This window comes from Mytilus californianus, unplaced genomic scaffold (genome assembly GCF_021869535.1).
Source record: "Mytilus californianus isolate M0D057914Y unplaced genomic scaffold, xbMytCali1.0.p SCAF_6, whole genome shotgun sequence".
In the NCBI taxonomy this organism is placed as follows: Eukaryota; Metazoa; Mollusca; class Bivalvia; order Mytilida; family Mytilidae; genus Mytilus; species Mytilus californianus.
In genome coordinates, this window is record NW_026262712.1 from 52,705,917 (window position 1) to 52,731,123 (window position 25,207).

The 25,207-nt window shown below is 32.6% G+C and overlaps 1 protein-coding gene and 2 long non-coding RNA genes across 3 annotated transcripts in view; all 3 read right to left on the reverse strand.

Moving 5' to 3' along the window:
• The window catches only part of LOC127706146 (uncharacterized), a 221,644-nt gene that overhangs the window by 153,317 nt on the left and 43,120 nt on the right, over positions 1 to 25,207 (reverse strand). The gene's annotated exons all lie outside the window — the stretch shown is intronic.
• Positions 821 to 6,614, reverse strand: LOC127706141 (uncharacterized). The gene is made up of 3 exons (XR_007984246.1): positions 6,459 to 6,614; positions 4,773 to 4,987; positions 821 to 1,165 (listed from the first exon to the last, which is right to left on the reverse strand). It is a non-coding gene; the product is annotated as an uncharacterized LOC127706141 (long non-coding RNA).
• LOC127706137 (fucolectin-6-like) lies at positions 17,316 to 19,170 on the reverse strand. Its single transcript, XM_052210587.1, has 3 exons — positions 18,929 to 19,170; positions 18,082 to 18,297; positions 17,316 to 17,572 (listed from the first exon to the last, which is right to left on the reverse strand). Exons 1-3 carry the CDS (start codon positions 19,080 to 19,082, stop codon positions 17,361 to 17,363), a joined length of 582 nt encoding a protein of 193 aa, XP_052066547.1. The 5' UTR covers positions 19,083 to 19,170; the 3' UTR covers positions 17,316 to 17,360.

A 25,207-nucleotide genomic window follows, 5' to 3' on the forward strand; every position in this document is an offset into this window, starting at 1 on the left:
TTTTAATCTTGACAACATAAGATTAAGGGTCAAATATTAATGCTAAAAATAGACAAAAATATGACTTGAGGGTATAAAACCTGATTATGTATATCTTTATTTAGTTAATAGGAAATATGCGATATAATATGTGAATTTTTTAAAATCAAAGTTAAGGCCAACATGTTTTAAGGTCTTGACGGATCATAAGCTAGAGTTGCACACTGCCCTGTTTGAGGCATCTTTTATCATTTTCCTCTTCAACAGATCTGTAATCTTCAGGGTTAGTCTTTCAATCTTTCAATGCCAACTCTGCCTCAGAGTACTGACTACCACATGTATCTTTGCACTTGCTTTTTGTTTTGACTATTCTTTGACTGCCTATCAACCTCTGTCACTGTATCCTAGGAGATACAATGCCTAAGACATATAGCTATAAGAATTAACAAAATTGTCTAAATGTCTATTTGATGATGTTTTATAAAACCATATTTGCTTCAACTGCTTGTGCTAATTAGCAAAACAATGTCATTTCTATGTTGTTGTTGTTAGTAGGTCTTATAATAAAATAAATCAGCATAATTTGATAACTTTAAAGTAATGTCCAGTCAAGATGCAAAATACCACATATATCTTTTAGTATATTTCAGATACTTTGTAATATTTGTAGCTTTTTCACGTGTGGCCATAGAGAGCGTGACAATGAAGGTACACAGTATTAAGAAAGACAGACTTTTTTCTTTTAGTTATAGAACAGAGGCCAAGTCGCGATTTTTGTCTTGTCGATTGAAACAATTCAGACAATATAGTCTCTACCGTAAGGCTAAGCAAAACAAACATATCTTGTGTTAAGATTATATTTAGATTTATAACTTTGCAATAAAATAACATGATACATATAATAAACAGATTTTGATACATGCTTCAAGCCATGCACATGCATTTAGAAAGAACTTGTCTCTTTATCCAACTGTCCTGTCAACAACAGCCATCACCTTTACCTCAGGTAAAGCTAAGTTTGATGCATAATTTATCTTCTGAATCCTGACGTAACGGCCATTTATTATCGGATTGCATTCAAAGACCAGATGGGCTCCTGTCTTGGCTGGTCCTGTGTAATAATTACACCGCGTCATCTGATTATAAGATGGCCCAGCAGTAATATCTAACCGACGGATAAGTGTTCCTGTAATATAAATCCATGCACTTAATTCAAATAAATAAAGAAAACATGCACTGAAGAGCTACTTGTGTATTCATACATTTTGTTTTGTAAGAACATGCGTGTTTGAGCTTGTAGTTAAACTGGAAACGCTCTGTAATAAAAGAAAACTTTTCATATGCAAATCTTTCAAAAAGATACAGGGAAAAGTAAATGAAATGATTTCAAAGCACTAGCTAACAACGAATTATTCAATAAAAGAGAACCTTTATGTGTCCCTCCCTGAAATGCAGTATTAAACTGAAGTTTTACGTATTTTACATAGAGACTTATGGAAACCTCCAGTGAATCAGTAAACTCTCATTATAATAGGGATAGTTCATTCAGCTTCAACAACTTGTTAATTATCACACTTTGTACATATTTGTGTGAAAATTACCTTTTAAGTTTCATCAATTAGCCTAAAAGAAACTCACATTTTAAGGGAACAAGAGTCATAAATGGACCGAAAGGTACCTTTATGAAGACAAAGCGGTGAGTAAGAGATGTTTATCATCCTGCAGTCATCGTTTTCATCCTATTCAACTGTTTCTATGCAGATGCGAAGACTATTTGATCATTTATTGGTTACACGATATTTTATCATGTCGCGGCGTGATTTGGATATTTCAAAGAAATTCTACTCAAATTGCTGTATGATATTGTCTTACATTACTCGATTTTTCTCTAAAGCTATTGATTATGACAAAACTTGACCGACAGTAATGCTTGCAATGACCAGTATCAAAAATCCACATTTATGTCATCCCTATAAAGGTCATCCGGAATACCCTTGTAATGAGTCATCGTAGCAGAGTAGGTGTGTTTGAATGAAAAAATAAACATGTGCTTCTATACTTGTTAAAAGTTTAAGGTGAACCTTTTTTCTTAGATTTCCTTTTTTGCATTGACCAGGGATGGGGTAATCGTAATCTGTAATCGTAATCGATTGTAATTGATTACATTTTTTCCAGTAATCGACAGTAATCTGTAATCGAAGATATTTTCGATTACATGTAATCGTAATTTAATCGATTACAGCAAAAATTATGATGTAATCATCGATTACTTTTCGATTACATTTCGATTACTTTCAAATTGGTAAAATAGCTTGATGAAATATAATCTATTTTATATGAAAGTATGTATGTATTCATCACTTTATAGTACAGAGAAAAATAAAATGTATTGATATGACTTAAGAGTTTATCAAATGCCTTGTTTCTATCTATTGGCTCCAGCTGCTTCAACCAGATCTATCAAATTATACTGTATATCTAGCTTTTGAAACAAATGACTTTTCTTGCTGGTCAATAATTTAAGACCTTTTATATAAAAATAAGAAAATAGATTTAAATAAGAAATAAGTCTTAAGTTAAAATCTGTACTATATTGCAGTAGTAAGCTAATTTGTATTAAAATTACTTAAAGCATAATTTTCAATAATAGTTGGAATTTTAGCTTAGAATAGATAAACATTTGATTCATTTTAATGTTATGACAAAAAAATTACAAAGTACACAAAATCCTTTTGACAATGAACCAATGGCTATGCATTAAAATTCTTGTTCAGAAATAGAGATACATGTATCCAATTTTTGCACAAAAAATATAAATTGTTTATAATTTTGAAATGAGAATACAAAATTCTCAACAAACTTCTTGTCTTTACTAATCAGATGAACAAAGACTTCTAATCAATAAGATGAAGACTTTGTTTTGATTTCAATTATCTCTAATTAAGAGGAGATTTACATTATATTGCCCCAGGTTATAATTGTACTCCATTGGCAGTATTATAGCCTGTAATTAGGGAGGTTGTCAAAACAAAAGGATTAATTCATGCATGTAATTACAAATCATAAATTTTCATCTCTAAAATTAGCTGAACTAATTAATTATTCTACTTTTTTATAGTTTTTTTTTTCAGAGTAAACTTTCAACATTGTAATGAACTATATTCAAATATAGCTGTTAATAATGAGTAAAAACAAAAAACTTAACTTTAGTCAGTATGACAGCAAAAATTTGCAAAAATATGGAGATAATAACCTAAAATATAAAGAAGTGATTGATGCAATGTGATGCCATTGCAAGAACTTTATCACCAATAATCCATATTGAAAACCAAAATTTCTAGAATTTTGAATATTTCGGATCCTTAGACAGTAAGAGCTTCCATCTAGAAAACAACTGTCAACATAAAATTTGGAAACAATGCTTTAAATGCTTTTTTTGTAAAGTTCAAAATTTCCACTATACATACACTGAACAACATAATTGACTTTGTGTTTAACTTACTTTATTTAATTTGTAATTTTGTAGCATGTAATTGACAGTAATCGAAAAGTAATGTAATTACTTTTGCTAAAGTAATCGATTGCAATCGATTACATACAAAAATCAGAGTAATCCATTATTAATCGATTACACAAAAATCCTTCAAGTAATCGATTATCAATCGATTACATTTGTCAGTAATCGTGCCCATCCCTGGCATTGACACATCATCAAAGTAGCATTTAGGTATATTAATTATCGTCTTAAGAAAACGAACCTTTATCTATTATTTTTTCAGTCACGGTAATTGCATAAATATTTTCATGGTTTACCTTTGTTTTTCTGTTATCCGATGAAAAATCAGCTTACAAATAATTTGAATCACGACCTACATTTATTTAAAAGGGAGACAACTGATGTGTTTTCTTATTGAAAATAGTGTACTTAAATTTCGATCCGTGGTGAACGTTAGACATCAATTTCATATGTAAAGCACGGGATAAACATCTGTCGCACGGGAAAGGCACGATGGTTTTTTTTTTTTATTTTTTTCCTGAAAATTTAAGCTATAGTTAAACAAGTTACAGTATGTTCTAAATTGATACAGAGTTGACCGTTATTAGTTGAATATGAATATTACTCCTTTTATTTTTATAAGCAATTTTGGCACAACTCTTTGTCCGTAGTCAACAAAATTAATTATTCAACTAGTGCTGAGAAAGAAATAAAACTCTGATCCTTTGCCATTTTATCTAAGTCAAATGATAGAGGGTTGAATATTTATCCACGGCCAAACACTTGACAATGTTTGATGAAGTTGAGATGCAAAGACTTGTTAGCTCTACAATGTCATCAGACTTGTTTAGACATCTTCATGTTTGACCTCTAAAAGCACTCAAAGTGCCAATATGTTTTAACTTTTTAATCAATTTATAAATATTGAGTGAATGAGTAAGGCTGTATGGTGTCTACAAAAATTGTATGGGTGGACATAAGAAAATAGGCAATACTCTCAAGCGATGGGGTTTCTATTTTCTCCAACAACACGCTGTGCTAGAATAACTTAAAAAAAATAATACCCCCACCCCAGAACAAAAAGAAGATTTTTAGGTATCATTGTTTATACAAGAAGTAAATTAATTGATATTGGGTGACTAAGAATTTGAGCTGCCCTTGAAGCATTTGTTCTGAAATTGAGCCAGACCTAAGTCATAAATGCCTGTCGTTATTTGTACTGTATATACATGTAAATATATCCAATGTCATATAAACTTATTTTACATCTGTCTTTTTGAAATTCGTAGCAGCTTACCACAGCAATCTTTCCTTACAAATATTTCAACCCTTCTGATCTTGAATTCATGACCAAGATCAACCTCCCAATATGGCGACAGGTCGTCTATTGTGTGAGAAAACGTATTTAAATTTCCGTCGTTGGCATACCCAGGTCTATAATGCTTATATTGCGAACTCTGTCTAGATGCTTTTCCTTTGCCACATCTTGCAAAACTTGAACATTTGGTTTACCTGGAATGAGATAAATGACCAAAATCGAATCTCTACTTTTTGCGTACCAGCTGATTAAAGCTTCCAAAACTATGTGATTTAATTTGTACTTGTTATCATGTCGAGGTACAATGTGTGATGTATCGTGCATTCTCTTACCTCCTTAGTAACGTCGAATATTTTTTTTTGATTGGTGGTAGTTTTATGTTAAACAGCACGTATAACTTTCCTTTTTATGACCATAACATGATTAAAATACCAATAACAACAAAAATGAACCCTGCTTTGTCTTTGACCTATATGTCCGATTTCCTTTGTCCCCAATGTGGCGTGCTTAGAGGCGATGTATCTTATAGACATTATGAAATCTTTGGTATATACCGGTGTTAGATCGAATCTATGACGTAATGTAATTATCAGTTTCTAGGTTATTGTCAAAATATGAAGTAAATTAACTGGTTGATTAAAGAGTGCCTATTTTCTAGCGGCACATATATCATGCAAATTCAGGGCGATAACATTTTATTTTATTATACTTCACGTAAAAATGCAATATTTTGATTGGATTATACGAGGGTGTTAATTTACTCTATTCTATGGTAAATACTCTATTACCCTTCAAGGAGACGCTTGATCAAGTGTGCGCTTTATTAAATACGACTCTAATATCCTATGGCAAATACTCTATTACCCTTCACGGAGACGCTTGATCAAGCGTGCGCTTTATTAAATACGGATGGTTGTTATGTACAAGACGTCATGGTTTATTACTTTGAATTTGAAATTTAATCGACAGTGATAACAGAACATTCAGTATAATAAATTAAATAACACATATCTGAGAGGGTGATAGAGCAGATTGTTACCCCTCGAAAAGACATTGTCAACCTTGGCTTCGCCTCAGTTGACAATGTTTTCTCGGGGTAACAATCTGCTCTATCACCCTCTCAGCTATGTGTTATTTATATAGTGTCGGAACTTTAACGTGCTACCCAGGTATTTGATTTATCTGTCTCAATGAGAATATTTCAGGCTACCTTGATATGTAATCTGACTCCGAACCGATTATTCCTTAGTTATTCTCAAGTGTCGCATAATGTTAAATAAAGAAGTATTCATTTAAAGTCTCTTTTTTTTGCCTTTTTTGTGATTTAACTAACGAACTTGAGCACTCGTGTGAGTATCCAATCACTAGACTACAACTTAAATAAGCAAACTGACAACACGTAGTATTAACTTCAAATTTGTGTTATAAACACAACCACTTTACGGTCTGTCCTTGTTTTACAACACACTCCTTGGCAGTTCCAGCTCCGATCAGCTTACTACTCTACCCTGTTGATGTAGTAAAGGAAAATAATTCCAAAACGAAATCGATCAATGTACAGAGTTTGGTTTTACAACTGAAGTAACATTATTTGCATATGGTTTTGACCGGATATGCACTGTCAAAATACATTATGTAGTGGTCTAAATGTAAACGTATACATACCTTTTGGAAGTCTCTTCAGTATTTCTTGTAATATATTAAAATAGCGATTCAACGTTTCCGTATTGGTGTCTAACTTTTTTTCGATTGTTTGCAACTTCATTGAATCATATCCATTTGCTATTGAGAAATTGATGAGAAGAATAATTAATAAAATTTGCAATTATTACTCAGAAAAATATTGCAGATTCAGTGATACTTTTGTTGATCTGTTACTTTAGGAAACTGATGGATTCTTCGTATGAAATGTAATCACGCAAAATTGTCATTAGTTGTACAGGTAATACATATAGTATGTTTACAGAGTGAACTTTCAAATATCAATACAAGGACAATATAGTATTTATAATATATTTAATTTTGTTATTTAATTTCTTTATCTTTCCTACGCACTCTTTTATTGATGGAAGATATATATGTTTTCTCTAGTGAGGTTATGGATATTTTTTAAAGTTATTTCTGCTTAGAACTTTCTTATCTTTCTTCGTTTCGTAGAAGCTGTTTTTATTATACACAATACACCCCTGTTTGGCAAGGAATGATATAATTTCAAGGAGGAAATGTCAGTTGATTTTTTTTTGCAATTATCCCCGATTATCTCCGTAATTATACAGTGTATCTATTTAAGATGATGGGTTCCAATTTTCCAGGATTGGGAAATAATTATTGTTTAGTGTGTTCCTGAATTAAAGGTTCTGCCAAATTATACATACAAGTTTTTAGAAAACTTGTGTTTTTAAGAGTAAACTGAAATTTTTGGGTTCACCAAAACATACAAAGTCTACAAAAAAATCATGCAGTTCTCCAAGAATAATGATGAATACACAGTATTCTTATTTTACACATTTTCTATACAGGGACATCAAGAGGTATTCATAATATTAAACCCCGAAGTCTTGTTTAAAACAAATAATTCAAAGTTCATGTATTTTTTATTCAAGTAAATAAGTATCAATGTGACTTAAGATGATAAATGTTATTAAATGAATATTATGCTATGTCTGAGAAGGAGATGGATAATACTTATATTATGCATATCGCCTGTTATATATAATTTTTCGCATAGAGAGTTATTTCTCGTATAATACTGAACGGAGTGTAATATGAATAAGTGATACGGAAAATGCATTGCTATGGTTGGCCTTTCTTGCAATGAGTTCCGAAATTTCGACATTCCCATTTGCTATTTATTAGGTCAATAATGACTTTCAAAGGTTACGAAGGACTACTTTTCCCCCGTAGCAATAGGAATTTGTTATTTCTTCCATAATATACAAAACACTCACATGTATCATCCACTATATTCTTTTTTTCCAAATTTGATTGCATTATGAAACGCACAAAGAGCTTGAAATATCTGATGATAATGTTTGACACCAGAAGAAGCGGACTAATGTTTGACACCGAGAGCGGACTAATGTTTGACATTGAGAGCGGAAAATGTTTGACACCAAGAGCGGATAAATGTTTGACACCGATAGCGGATAAATGTTTTACACCTAGAGCGGGTGAATGTTTAACATCGAGTGCGGATAAATATTTGTAACCGGGAGTGGATTAATTTTTTACATCGAGAGTGGATTAATGTTTGAAACCGACAGCGGATAAATGTTTGACACCGAGAGCGGATAAATGTTTGACACCCAGAGCGGACTAATGTTTGACACCGAGAGCGGATAAATGTTTGACACCGAGAGCGGATGAATGTTTTACACCGAGATCGGATGAATGTTTGAAACCGAGAGCGGATGAATGTTTGAAACCGATAGTGGATACATGTTTGACACCAGAAGAAGCGGATAAATGTTTGACACCGAAAGCGGAAGAATGTTTAAAACCGAGAGCGGACGAATGTTTAACACATGGAGCGGATACATGTTTAACATCGAGTGCGGATAAATGTTTGACATCCAGTGCGGATAAATATTTGTCACCGGGAGTGGATTAATGTTTGACATCGAGAGTGGATGTATGATTGACAACGAATGCAATAAATGTTTGACATCGAGAGCGGACTAATGTTTGACACCGAGAGCGGACTAATGTTTGACACCGAGAGCGGATAAATGTTTGACACCGACAGCGGATGAATGTTTGAAACCGAGAGCGGATGAATGTTTGAAACCGATAGTGGATACATGTTTGACACCAGAAGAAGCGGATAAATGTTTGACACCGAAAGCGGAAGAATGTTTGAAACCGAGAGCGGATAAATGTTTGACACATGGAGCGGATACATGTTTAACATCGAGTGCGGATAAATGTTTGACATCCAGTGCGTATAAATATTTGTCACCGGGAGTGGATTAATGTTTGACATCGAGAGTGGATGTATGTTTGACAACGAATGCGATAAATGTTTGACATCGAGAGCGGACTAATGTTTGACACCGAGAGCGGACTAATGTTTGACACCGAGAGCGGATAAATGTTTGACACCGAGAGCGGATAAATGTTTGACACCGAGAGCGGATATATGTTTAACATCGAGTGCGGATAAATGTTTGACATCGAGTGCGGATAAATATTTGTCACCGGGAGCGGATTAATGTTTGACATCGAGAGTGGATTAATGTTTGAGATCGAGAGCGGATAAATGTTTGAAACCGAGAGCGGATACATGTTTAACATCGAGTGTGGATAAATGTTTGACATCGAGTGGGGATAAATATTTGTCACCGAAAGCTGAAGAATGTTTGAAACCGATAGCGGATAAATGTTTGACACCAAGAGCGGATAAATGTTTGACACCGAAAGTGGAAGAATGTTTGAAACCGAGAGCGGATAAATGTTTGACACCGAGAGCGGATACATGTTAAACATCGAGTGCGGATAAATGTTTGACATCGAGTGCGGATAAATATTTGTCACCGGGAGCGGATTAATGTTTGACATCGAGAGTGGATGTATGTTTGACATCGAATGCAATAAATGTTTGACATCGAGAGCGGACTAATGTTTGACACCGAGAGCGGACTAATGTTTGACACCGAGAGCGGACAAATGTTTGACACCGAGAGCGGATAAATGTTTGACACCGAGAGCGGGTAAATGTTTAACATCGGGTGCGGATAAATATTTGTAACCGGGAGTGGATTAATGTTTGACACCGAAATGGACGAATGTTTGAAACCGAGAGCGGATTAATGTTTGACACCGAGAGCGGATGAATGTTTGAAACCGAGAGCATATATATGTTTAACATCGAGTGCGTATAAATGTTTGACATCGAGTGGGGATAAATATTTGTCACCGAAAGCGGAAGAATGTTTGAAACCGAGAGCGGATAAATGTTTGGCACCCAGAGCGGATAAATGTTTGACACCGAAAGCGGAAAAATGTTTGAAACCGAGAGCGGATAAATGTTTGACACCGAGAGCAGATATATGTTTAACATCGAGTGCAGATAAATGTTTAACATCGAGTGTGGATAATTTGTCACCGGGAGCGGATAAATGTTTGACATCGAGAGCGGATAAATGTTTGACATCGAGAACGGACAAATGTTTGACACCGAGTGCGGATAAATGTTTGACAGCGGGAGCGGATAAAAGTTTGAAATCGAGAGCGGATAAATGTTTGACACCAAGTGCGGGTAAATGTTTGACACTGGGAGCGGATATAAGTTTGACATCGCGAGCGGATTAATGTTTGACAACGAGAGCGGATTAATATTTGACACCGAGAGCGGTTAAATGTTTGACATCAGAAGAAGCGGACTAATGTTTGACACCGAGAGCGGATAAATGTTTGACACTGATAGTGGACAAATGTTAGACATCGATAGAAAATTTCCGACGTCATACTATTTAGGTGCAAAAGACAAGAACAATTTTATACTGAATTAAAATTAAATTTTACACACAGTTTAATTTAAGAGATAAAGGTTTATTTCGTTACTTCAATATAATATGATAATAAAGTCGCCGAAGTCTCGCTCCTTTTGGATTTTCCCCCCTCATTTTTTTGATTTAATTTGCTACCTTGATTAGTCAAAACAATTTACGAGATTTAAACATTTTAAACTACTGTCGCCTAGATTTATTATAACTAGCGTATTGAAACTAAATAACTCGAGTTGATATCAAATGATTTCCCATGCTAACTCGTTATATGAAGCCTATAACTATTATATATGATCACGTCGGAATATAGTAAAGACATGACGGTCTGCTATGAAATGGATTTTAAGTAAGGATATTTCACATATCATACATAGACTTAGATGATGCTTGAATCTATCATTGTTTGCTGATAAACATCATAAAGAAAACAACACTCCATTTATCTGGTGCGTTTGAAGCGTCAAAAGCGGAAATGAAAATAATTCATATAGATTCTATTTAATTGATTTAAAAAATGTATAAAAAATCATAAGAACACAAATTGTCCTGTCAAAAAAGAGATAATTTTAAATTGGAAGTTTTAAAATGAATCTTAGTTGAAATGTAATACATTCATGTACTTTTAAAGTGTAATGAAGATGGTACATAACGAGTTCAAAAGAGAAATCACAAGTTTCCTGTCACTTTATACACTTACTTTTATTTGTGAATTTTTCTTAGTGCGATAAGATTGAATGTGTATATACTACTCTCACTGATAAATGTAAGCCAATGAAAAATTCTTATCACAATCATATAAAAGGCTTATTTAGAAATGTTTTACGTGTTTATAACCACAATTTAACTTTCTGTACAAGTATAGTTAGAGAATTTTTAATTGTACTAACCCCCCCCCCCCCCCCCCCCCCCCCCCACCCACCCCCACCCAAACAGTTTGATTAATCCTTGCAGGAAAGTCAAATCATCCGCTTCACTCTCTGGCAAAAATAAAAGATGTATCAACATCCGCTATTTTTTTTTAAAAACAACGGTTGTTATTAAACATTTATCATCAGTTGATCATTAAATTAACTAAGAATAAAAAAGGATTGGGTAATCCAAAAGAAGAAGTTACTCTACCAAGTGGACGGACTGTGATAAAGGATTTGGTCTGTAACTGGATGAAAGGATTTAAGACAGACAAACAAAAACCATACACATGCTAATGTATACACAGGCCAGAGGCTGAGTCTGTAGGATATATATGATATAAAAACAAAATTATCGAAAAAATTTAATTTATTCATAATCATAAAGCGCAAAAAATAGATTTTGCAAACTAAACAATTGACATAATCATGATAATTATAATACACAACTGATACGGAATTACATCAAATTAAGTCATATCAATTGAATATATGACAAAAAAAGCAAAGGTGGGAAGAAAATCTGCCCCTCTAGGAAACATATAGACTATAGAATGAAAACTTTGAATATGTTAAAAAGACAACAACCCAACCAAAGAGCAGAAAACAGCTCAAGGCCACCAATGGGTCGTCAACGCAGCGAGAACATCCCGCACATGGAAGTGGTCCCCTAAACAATATGTCATACTAGTTCAGCAAAATTGACATAATCATGATAATTATAATACATAACTGATACGGAATTATATCAAATTAAGTCATATCAATTGAATATATGACAAAAAAAGCAAAGGTGGGAAGAAAATCTGCCCCTCTAGGAAACATATAGACTATAGAATGAAAACTTTGAATGTGTTAAAGAGACAACAACCCAACCAAAGAGTAAAAAAAAAACAGCTCAAGGCCACCAATGGGTCGTCAACGCAGCGAGAACATCCCGCACATGGAAGTGGTCCCCTAAACAATATGTTATACTAGTTCAACAAAATTGACGCCACACTAAACTCCGAAACATACAAATTAAAACAAATTTAAAAAAACACACAAGACCAACAAAGACTAGAGGTTTCTGACTTGGCACAGGCGCAAAAATGCTGCAGGGTACATGTCTACTTCTTAAGAGGTACGAGTTAACCAGTCAAAGCTGATGATAAAAAGAAGTGCATACATGGCACATATACGTGAACTCGTGCTGACCACGCAGTATTATCGACCAATAAGAAAGATGTAATTTAATTTAATTCATTCAGTCATTGGTAATTAGTTAAATTTATTAATCATTTTGTCGATCAATTAAGTTTGACAAATCTGGCCCACTGACCAGTACAGAGACATCATAAATTTGTAGAATACATAGTTCCCTCTGTATATCAGTATAAGCATTTAACAGTCAATAATTAATCTTTCCTACTGTCGTTAATGATTTTACTCAGCTTTTCAATTAGCAAATACAATTGGTAATACTTGAAGAGGATCGCAACAAGCTACCTGTTTAGGCTTGTCCTCTCCCTTGCAACATACGGGTATCTCAGAGCCAAACAGATAAAGGACAGGAACCAGTATAACTATACATTTATTTCAATTAAAATAAATTGAAAAGTGACAAGAATATCGAAATCGAATATATATCAGAATAAGCTTGTGTTACGTTCAATTTTAAAATGTAGTCGATTGATTAATTGAATTTGAAATATTTATTCGTCAAATTCTTGGAAACAACATTTTACAGTAATATCAATAAGATGTAAGTTCCAGCTGTTTACTCACACGCGATGTTTACGGTTTATTGGATTTTGCTGAAGGTGTATGGATAAGTTGTGAAGATATCAATTTCATAAAATGAACATCTTTTTTAAATTCACAATAATCACACTGTTCTTTTTATTTTGATTTCGATAAATGGTTAGAAAACTTATAAATGCTTACTCGTCTAGTCATTGATGCAATGATTTGAATTTAAATGTTCGAAAAATATGTTGTGTGTAAAGAATGATATAGAAATAAAAAAAAAACATTCGTTAAATAAGCTTGCAAAGACAACTGTTTTATTTTTCTAAGATAGTAAGATCCTTAAATTATTAATGATGCAGAATGTCCTGTAAAGCTTGTTGTGATTTCTCTTAAATTTATCAAGCAATTAATAAGAAATACTGTGAAACTGTTTACTCGCGTAGTGGTATTAACCTTATGTGTGCATTCCAAAGAACTTCTGGATAATTTTAAATCTCGATCTTTCTCTGAAATTAATTCTAAAACTTTTGATTTTCAACCCTGTATACCACTATTTCCAATGTGAAATTGTAAAGTCGTCTAAAAAAATAATCCGCAATGCTTTGCAATATAAAAATGGTAGCATACGCGATAAATATATTACTTTGAGCTACCATACGGCATATTTTGTTAATAGTAAACACTAAAGTAAAACATGCTACACAGAGGAAAAAGTTATCAGTATGCTGGAATTTCTGATTGACAACACATTTGTTGAATTTTGAAGTAGGCTTTTTTCAACAAATTGTCGGCATTACTTTAGACACTTGTCAAAAACAAAAAGATCAAAGAAGCCAGATCATTTAATTTTACATTCAGATATATTGATGATGTTCTTTCCATTAACAATCCGAACTTTTCTGATTGGGTTCCATTAATCCATCCTCCAGAACTATAAATTAAAGAAACAACAGGCACGGCTTCCTCCGCCTCATTTTTAGATTCATACCTCGAATTTAACATCAGCGGTCATCTCAGTACCAGAATCTATGACAAATGAGACTGTTCTAATTTTGAATTTATCAATTTCCCCCACCTTAGTAGTAATAAACCAACTTCACCTGAATATGGGATATACATTTTTTTTTTTAACTAATTCGGTATTCAGGAGCATGCAGCTGCTACTGAGATTTTATAAAACGCCACCAGTGTCTGAGCAGGAAGCTGATGAACCAGGGTTATGTCAAAGAACGTCTCGTCCTTTTTCTTAAAGAGTTCATCGGAAGATATCAAGACCTTGTTGATAAACATTCCGTATCAGCAAATTGTCTACATAAGAAAATGCCTGTACCAAGTCATGAATATGACAGTTGTTTTTCATTCGTTTGAAGTGTTTGAGCTTTTGATTTTGCCATTTGATAAGGAACTTCCGTTTTGAATTTTCCTTGGAGTTTTTGTTATTTTATTTTTTTTTTAATAATATCTTTTTACATTGTGCTTTACCTCTAAGGGTTATTTAAGCGTAAGGAGAGGAATAGCGTGTCTAGCCTTTCCATATTCACATGAACGTTTTCTATGCGTGCAGATATTCCATTAAACATATGAATGTCACGGACAATAAATGCTTAGGAATTTACAATATACACTTTATTTGTGTCTGTCCAAATATTTAGTGTCTAGTGCTACATAAAAGTATATAGATGCATGACAAAAGGGGGTAAAAGACATAGTATTAAGAAAATATCCACACAAAGACATACAGAACTAGGTCTAAAGGTTCAACATAATCCTTCGTCAAATATGGCGAAACGTGAAAGTCGGGTGTTGGTTTTTGTTTTTTCCATCTTCCGAAGTCTAAAACATGCATATTAAAATACAGGTTAGTTTTTTATCTTCCGAACCATAAATTGCAAATACCTTTTATATTGTGTAGATTCATTAAAAATATCTTCGATGCACCTGTTTGTCTGTATTCAGAGTATATTATGTGGTGTAATTACGGCCATATTTATCAAAAGGTTATGATGAACCTATATCACTCTTTATAAAAACATGTAGTCCAACCAATTATTATAAATTGAAATTTGCCATTTTATAATCTAAATTTAAATCAAAGGTACATGATGGATAAGTCACAAATATCAAATTTAAATTCTTTAGTTTGTTTCAGTCATGTTGAAACTGACATTACATATACAAAAATAAATGTTAAAACTATTTTACACACTTTAAAATCTTTCTTTATAGCGAAATATCATTAAGGGTAAAGTCTTGACTCATGGAAAGATCTTGAAATGACGCTATTTTGGCAGTGTTGCACTGAATGCGAAAACTGAAAAGAACGCTTCATAATTTGGTGTGATCGAAACTCTTTTTTAGATTTAACTTCATCAGGAAATGTCAAATCCAAAAAATTGAAAATCGAAGATGTATGACTACATTAAAAGAACGTGAGGAGCAGTATTATCAAAAGGGACCAAAAGAGTATAGCTAAATCCATCCAATGTCAAATTTGTCTGAGGAATTTCGCCTTTTTTAAAATAATTTATAAATAAATCAACGCAAAAACATTTCAGCTGATGATATCATCATAAACTTGCAGTTCATCAGCAGCGTTATCGACCCGTTGCTAGTAAATGTAAACCACATTGTGAACATTAAGAGCGCCCGGATCACTTTTTTGGATTTACCTTCACCAGGAACGTTCAAATACACAAACAACGAAAGCCAAGGATAGATAACTGCTTGCATACGTGAAGAGCTATTTGACCAAAAAAAAAAACTTAATCTAAAGGACAAATCCACCTTATGACAATTTTGCTTGATTTGAACCTAAATAAAGACAACAGAAGTATACCGCTGTTCAATAGTCATCAATCGATTAACCAAAAACAAATCCGGGTCACAAACCAACACCGAGGGAAACACATCAACTATAAGAGGAAAACAACTGAATAACAGAAACACTGAACTGCTACAAAAAACAAACGCCAACATACATAGAAACGGACTATTTGATAACAACTGCCATATTCTTGACTTGGTACATGACATTTTAATAAAAAATGGTGGGTTGAACCTGGTTTTATGGCTAGCCAAACCTTCAGCTTATATGACAATGTTAAAGATATCGCAAAAATGACAACATAACGTGACTAATAGTGTTTTTATTATTTCTAAATTTATCAACTAGCAATTTATCTTGTTATCTATCATGCGATGTCAGATACAAAGTACTGACTACAGAACTAATGATACTCTAGACATGCTAAAGGACTTGTTACTGGAAGTGATTTGACCAAATGTTAGTAAGTGAAAATAAATCTTTCTAAACTTGGTGCGTCCGAAGCAAGTTTTAAGTTTGAAGCTCTAATGCAAATATGTAGGACAACAATGATAAATAAATGTCTGACAGATTTCACGAAATTATTGGGAAAATTTAATATATTTTTTTCTAATTTCGAGTTTGAAGGCTAATACAGCGGCACATCTTCTCTTCTTGGGTAGTATTAAGAAACCCCTAATGAAACGTTGAGATTTTACGGTTAAGCCGTTTTTTAAATGTCCCGATAATTGTTGTTCTAACAGTTTCTGAGGACTGGTTCGATAACCCTGCTAGTGGTCTTTTGAGTAACATTTTCCCATAAACTGACATAATTAACAGCGATTTCTGAAATTTTCCATTGAAAAATTCAGAAATGTTTGAAAAACTTAAGTTCCAGTCGCTTCAGGCAAAATGAAGGTTAATCCAGTAAAGCAAATTGGACGCGCCAAATTGAAAAAAAAATTTTTTTTTTTAATTTATTTAGAGTTATTATGATAGACAATTTCAAATTAGGTACTAACTGCTTCAAATGTTTGACAATTACCCGTCCTAATGTGACAATAATTGACGCAAAAATATTCCATTTAATAAGTGTATGACTACGAACAGAGGAAGTTAAATTTGTATCAATAATTATCAATTATGTCTACTCATTTTGACACATCGGAACATTGAAACTAAAATAGGGAAGTAAGAGTAGAAAACAAATCATATTGATGTGTTCGACTATTGAAAAACAAAGGTCAATAATATTTGACCTCAAAGCACTATAAATTAAATGTTTTCAAATTTACGCTAAGGGAAAAGTGTTATGTATAAGAAATGCTGGTCTAGAATGATATGAACTTATCATTCCAATTCAATGTAAACAGTGCACGCCTCTGGAATTCCCTTCAACAGATACGACCAGAACCAACACGATCAGAACCAACAGGCTTCAAAGGCAAATACATTCAATCCAAAAAGGACTTCTCATAAAATTCATACTCACTGATTGATAACATTAGCTATACTGAATACCTAGGTCTGTTATTTAAATGAAAAAAAAAAGAAATAATCACAGACGACAGTCTTTGAAAGTTTTGTAATCTTTTATTTAACAACAAAGTTAATAACATCAATCATTTAATGCATAAACTTTCACTTCACCAACATGGAGGTATTCATTACCGTTGATCGTTAACCTGACATACCGCGCATATTTGGGACTATGGTTACATTTAAAAATAAGATGTTCTCCTTTACGAGCCGGTCCTTTGTACTGAGCACATAAATGCATCTGATTGTGTGATGGTCCAGTTGTTATGTCCAAGTCGTGAAGATGTTCTCCTGAAATATTTGATTAAAAAGATAATGAAGTTTGGTTAAAAACATGAAACACAAAGTTAATTCAATTATGATACAGAATTAGGTAAACAACAAATTTTTTTTTTAAGTAATATGAATTTGTAAAAATATATGAAAGTGCTGACAAAACCAATCGCGGGATTCTTAATGTTAATAAGGTGAACACAATAAAATCTAGATGAGCATAAAATTGTCTTCACATTTTGCAAAAGTTAAATGTCTTGTCGGTATTCAATAATCATTTTCAGGACCGGAACATTGATACAATGTATAAAGTTGTACAAGACGGACACACTGTTTTAAAGATATGTAACGGAATCTTGACGCATACATATTGTGCCTTCGAACTGTGTAACGAACACATTACAAAATAAAAAAGGCAAACCATGTGAAAAAGCTAATTGTTAGTTATTAGTGAATAACATCTATATAAAAATCAGATTTGAATGTACTGAAGTCAATTGGCTTGCTTAAGCGATTACAGTACTTACCACAACAACTTTTCCTATTGAAAATTTCTATTCTAAATATTTTGTATTCTTTCCCTAAATCAACCTCCCAGTAAGGCGAAGCGTCCAATCCTGTATGGGAATATGTGTTAAAATTTCCATCAACAGCGGCACTGGCCATGGCATAAAACAGATAGTCTGAACTTTGCTTGGCTTTTTTCCCATATGCAACTTCACTCAATTGGACGTCATTTGGATCTGTGGATGAAATTATCAACATCAATAAATCACTGATAATCATGCGCTTCATGATTCGTACGCCCCTTTGTTTACTCTTGTTTACTCATGTTTCAAAATGTTCGAGTAAAGAAGTGTAGCATTTGTATAAAACTTTAAAATTATTGAAAAGTTGTTCGCTCTAGGACACTTAAACAAATTATAGACAAACGAAGGAGTTGATTTCATTTTTTATCAGACAATTCATAATTGCATTCAGTGAAAAGGCTGGACACTACAAAGTAGCAAGCGAGATATGAATGCAAAGTTCAGTCTAATACAGATGGGGCATACATCAATATGTCAATATTTTTACTCCTTCCGTGAACTCTGAGGTTAAACGTAATATTGACATAGTAGATTTTTGCAGATAAAGAACCGTAATAACGTCAACTATTTAAGCTTTTGTGATCAAATCTATCGATATTGATTTCTGCATTGTTTGCTACTGGAAATAAGGTTTACAACATCGCGTAATGTAAAGTCCAAACCGCAGATATGTTTGGGCCTATGACAAAGTATGGCAAGGAACATTGTTAATTTAAAGAAGGTTTTGCAAAATTCATTTTTTTTCAAATACAAATACAGTATCGCAATATACACGTATACATACCCTTTGGAATTCTCCGAAGTAATTCTTCCAGCATTGCAGATAACTTTGCAGTGTTGTAGTTCATCGTTGATTGCAATTTTTGAAACATCTCTGAATCATATCCATTTATAATTGACAAAAAAGAAATCAGAAGAAAAGTGGACACAATCATCATATTTTCTTTATGTTTGTATTTGTGATTTACCCACTTCAATTTATATTTTTGTCGTTCTGATACTCTCAGAAACAGAAATCCGACGTTTTCTACTAAAAAATTTAAACACGCAAACTTAGCATTAGTTTTGTATCATTATATCATGTATATCATACGTGTATATGTACAGTATGTTTGAATGTTTATTTTATAATACAGAAAATAATTAAAAAGATCATATCATTTCTAAGATAATTTATACTTTTTTAGTAATATGCAAGTCTTTTTATAAAGGAGCAAATTATCAAATAATGAAGAAAAAAATGTTTTTTTTGTCTGGCTTTGGATTATAAAAAGTTTTCGCCTGTTTATTCATGTAGTTGTTGTTTTTTCTTAAATATGTTCCTGAAACAATGTCGTTGAATATCAGAGTAAACCTAAGATATGATTTCTTAATTTACGAATGAGGAATTAATTTTAAAGGTCATTGTTGAATTAATTTCTTGTATCTGTGAAGTAAGAATAGTGATAAACCGTTGTTCCTTTTGTAGATTTGTTTAGTTTTAGTATTTCAAGAGATATTAATCCCAGGTATGCTAGAACAATAATCAACATATAATAAATATTCGCAATTTACTGGCATTTGCCATTGGATAACTTTTAATCAATCTCATTTTGAAATAAACCATTTCCATTCAAACTCGAGATATTTCACTTATTTTACTTGATCTGCTTTTACATATTTGTTTACGTCTTTATATTGATTAAATGACGTTGGATATCTACAAATTGGAACGATTGTAAAATTCAATTTTAGACCACTAATGCATCTTGTTAATCGTTCCAACGGCTTAACAACAGTTATACATAAAGATTTGAAAAAGGCAGAATAAAAAAATAGATGCAATATACCAGAGTCAAACTGACAATGCGATGGGAAAGAACGAAAAAAGCTCAAAGACAAACAGCAGTCTACAAAAAAAATTAACATAGAAAACTAAAACCTGAGTATTATGACCCAACCAAACATTGGAAGTGTTCCAGAAGGGTAAACAGATCTTGCACCCATCGTGTTATCCATACAAGTATAAATTAGGCGAAAAAGTCTCATTCGGTAATTTCATATTCGAGGAAAAAGAGGGAATGATTATGGTTACGACATCTGGAACACATCCATTGTCATCTGTAAAAACAGGTTATCCAGAAAGACCAACAAACCATGATGACGTCACTTAAAATGTAAATAAAGGCAACACAAAAGTCACTATGCTCACGTAGGAGTTTCAACTAAACTTTGCAATGCATAATCTAAGAGGTCATTCAGTGGCTATATATGTACGTATAGTTGATATCTTCCTGCTTTACAGTAGTTACAAACTCTGCATGAATTGTCTTTTACTGAGGTCTTAGACGCCTATTTTGCTATTTGTAAAAGAGTACAATACACATATTCTTACTCCAACATTTCACAGTGAAATCAACAATGATAGAACATGCACCAGTGTGCCCAAGTAACGTTTTTCACACAAAACCACGTTTTGAATAAATTGTATCTTTATAGACAATACTTGCCTGATATGGATGAAACCACTTTTGACCTACAGCAGCGGAGTCAAAAGATCTAACTCGTATCCGTAACTTGAATATCGAGGCGTTCGGTTGAACATGGTCTAATTTCGGAAACACAAAAAGGCGATTTGTTATTCTATATATCCTGTCTGTTCTAGAAAATAATTTCGTATGGTTGTACTGTAAAAATAAATATCAAACAATTCAGAGGTGACAATTAATGATTTATGTACTTTTCAGGAAACTGACGGAGCTTTGACACCTCAAAACTATGTTCTATGACACACCCGGTGACCTCCTAAACACATCTCTCCATTTGCGAGTTTTCAAATACGATCTGCCGTGTCTTAGGCGTGTATATATCTCAGTTGATACGATATGACAGGTTATGTTGTTTTTATGGTGATTCCGCAGACATAAGTAAGCTTTATAATATATATAAAAAAGATAAATTAATTTCTAGTTCTTCGGACTCTTTCCTTTCAAAAATGATAGCGAGCGAGCGAGTTTTCTTTCTTTGGTTTTTTCTTTGTTCTATTTTTGGCAGGCGAAAAAATTTTCTACTAGCAAGCGATACAATTTTTGAGATATTAAAATAAAATTCTATGAAAAGAATTTTTAAGCAAGCGAGCGTTGAGAAATTTACTAAATTTTTGTGATGTTTTTATATATCTCGTATCCTACTTCGTATTTTGCCCTACTTTGCGTGTCAATTTGTTTTCCGACACCTTGTATAATCTTTCCATAACATTTTCCAATTCAAAAACATTTTAAACAAATGGTAAACTAGTATCAAGACCTACAACTTCGTGTAGTCTGGTCAAATAAATATGATTCTGCTGAACATGAAAATATGCAATAGCTTTGAACATGCAGACATCCATGTTTGATGTAAGTTATAATTGATGATTTGCATGTTGTTTCAATTAAATAAATGCAAAGCATATATGTATAAAGGTTGTTTATACAACCATAAAAGCTTGTGTAGACAACAGGCTGAACATTGATAAAGAGCTGTCCTTCAAAAACCACACCAATTTATACTATTCAAATGGTTCAAATTATAGGATATATACTAGCTATACAAAAGGAACATTTCAATACATTTCACTCTGTGTCTTAGTCATTGATTTGCTGTGAAATTTAATAGCAATTAAATCTTTATATATACAAACATGTGGATATTGCTCTGTGTTGAAGGCCATACCATGAACTACATGTATAGTTGCATAACTCAACATATTTGGTCTCTGGAGGAAGGTTGTCTCATTGACAAACATACAAATTCTTATTTTAGAAGATTTTGAAAATTTTAAAGTTGGATTGGTGGGTTATATTCAATTACCACATAGACTTTCTTGTCAAATTTCATGCTTTATAACTTTGTAATCATACTAGAAAACATAAATGAAAGATTAAAGGAAAAATCCTTTATTCTAAAGCAGATAAAAAAAAAACAAGAAAAAACAACAGCTCGCTGAAAAATTTGAACATTGATTTTCACTCCTGGTGAAAAAGGAATGAGAGATATTATTTGATTTTTTGTTGGAAAGAAAATGTATCAACACCCATTTTCGTTTATCGACAAACTGATAGTTATAGGACATTTAATTTCAGAGATTGAAAAATATAAATGAGGGGGAGAGCTATTCGGTGAAGGAAATATTGTGAGCTCTGCAAAGTATACAGATGGTGATAAGGGACGGACTACTTGGGAAAAGGATATATTTGAGAGTGGCAAATATTTTGCAACGAGCTCACTGTGATATTTCTACATTTATTCTAATCGAAGCAAAACCTGATAGAAAAAATACACGGACATGTTACAATATATAAATCTGTAAAATTAAAAAGGCTGTTTCGTTTGAAGTGATAAACTATAAAAATCAAACGTATTTAAGAAATTACTTGTATTGTGTACGATTTACGAATATAGCTGATTGATTATTGAAATCTGATATTATATTTGCTTCAAAATACAAAATTTCTTAACATATCATTGTAAATACTCTTGGACATAACATTTTACAGTAATATCAATAAAATATAAGTAACAGATGTTTACCGACACGCGATGTATACAGCTATTTTCAAACAAATTCGTAGTGGATATTTGGAAGCCGTATTAATAAGTCGTAAAGATATTGATATTTCATTTTCATTACATGTACATGGTTAAATTGTGTATTACATATCCACATATCCCCAATAATCATTTTTGTTTTTGTTTTTACTTTTATTAAATAAATATTTGAATATCCAAATAACTGTTGATCTTCTTGTCAAAAGTGCAAAGTTTTTATCTGAATTTTAAGAAAATAATATTTTTGGGTAGACAAAACGCGGGTCTAGTGTACAAAATTTAATTCTTGTATCTATGATGCGCTTATTGTACTGTAAATAGTAATAATATAATCCCAATGGAAGGTATAAAACAATCTAATAAAATCATGAAAATGGAATATTTTCTTTTTTTTTGCATGTCAATAAAATATTTTCCTAATAAACATGGGTTGAATTAAACGAAAGTTGTCATGACATAACTGCACATGCAATGACTTCTAACATTATTACAAATACAAAGACAAGGCGTTATACAACTACATGTAAACTTTCAAATATATGTGTCTGTATTGTGCTTGGATTCAAAAGTTCTATCACGTGCAGAGAGCGTGGCATTGTCAACATTCGGAGCATCCTCTTTCCAGCCAGACGTGCTGCATAATTGTTAAAACACACGTCATGTCGGCATGTGTTGTACTACTGGGCGATTTAATAAAGTTGACTAACACTAGCTGCGAGATAGTCTATATGCCCCTCTTCCTCCCGTCAACTTCGGATCCAACTAATGGAATACAGTTTTGTAACCTTTATAGCACATTCAATTTTGTATAATCTATTCAAACAGATGTGCACATGTTCTCGTAATTATTTAACCAGATATACATACTTGGACTTCTGCAACTTACATGTATTCTCCACTTATATCATCAAGTTCTCCTAACGTGCATTTTCACCATTTAAAATAAGGTGAACTCAAATGTCTGATGGTTTGACACCATGTTCACACTTGTGCAGGTGTTGTGTGATTGTTCCATAGCAGTGTCATAGGCGCGCAGACGTTCTACATAAAACATATAAACGTTACAAAATATTATCCCCAAAACTAATCAGTGCAGCAATTTTATTCTTTTGTGTTAAATATTAAGTATGAAGGATATAAAAATATATCTATACTTTTAAGAAGGACAGACAAAAAACATGACGAAAAGAAAAAAAATACATTGGTCTACAGAAATATTACACAGAGAGCTCAGATTTGCACAACCCGGGCGCCAACAAAACGTTTGGAAAACGTTCATTTGGAATAATAAGCAGTGACTACACCAGTGGTTGTACCATCGTGTTGGATATTGCAAGTATATTCCATAAAATGTATCTGTTAAGAAATAAATATTGCCAGTTTCAGTGTTCAGTACACATGTCTTATAAGAAGATGTGGTATGATTGCGAATTAGACAACCCTCCATCAGAGACAACATAGAAGTGAACAACTATAGGTCATCGAACGATCTTCAACAATTGACAAAACCAATACCGCAAAGCTAGATTAGTTTAAATATAAAAGGGCCCGAAATGACAAATGTAAAACAATTCAAACGAGAAATCTTATCGATTTTGATTTACAGAATTTGTGCATTCTTCTAATGAATATGGATATTGATTTTCATTTACACAAGTTTATTGTGTGATATTTTAAAATTTAAAAGTGCAAATTAATATGTTAGTCTGCATCATGTTAGGAAAAACACACTCTTACACGAAATGTGAATGCATGCACCCTCTAAGTTACGAAACATAAAACAAACATATCTTATCTTTTGAAGATTTTAATTTTCATTTTTTGGCTTGTCAACTATCTAGCTACATATAGAAGATTGTTATCTCTGAGCTTTCATGTATATTTTAAAATATCCATTATTAGCCCTTGATGCATGCTGGTTGACTTACTTTATGAAAATGAAAAGAAACATTAATACCCTATTGTATTAGAGAGGATACCGAAGAATATTCAAACTCAGACGTCGAAAACAAACTGTCAACGTTATTGCTATAAAAGACAAAAAAAAAGACAAAAAAAAAACAAGCAACAGTACACAAAAGTCAACATAGAAACTAGAATTGAGCAACATGAACCTCACCAAAAACGTGGGAAAATCTCAGGTGCCCCGGAAGGGTAGGCTGATCCTGCTCCACATGTCGTAACAGTCGTTTTACTTATAAAAATACGTTGATAAGTTATATCAAGTGATTCAACATCACGCATGTATAAGCATTTAAGTAAAAGTAGTCACATATATTTAATATTTATATGTAATAAAGTCTCACATGAAGCATTGTAGTGACACGCTTTTTTAAAACTTTCAAAGAATTCATGAAATGGATACTCGTGATAATGTAATGATTGCTATGAAGCATAATATATTCTTTTTTATTTTATAAGTTTTACTTATACAATGAAACTGTAACATGTGTAGCTGAGGAATACATATTTTGAGTGTTTTAAATGCATGACT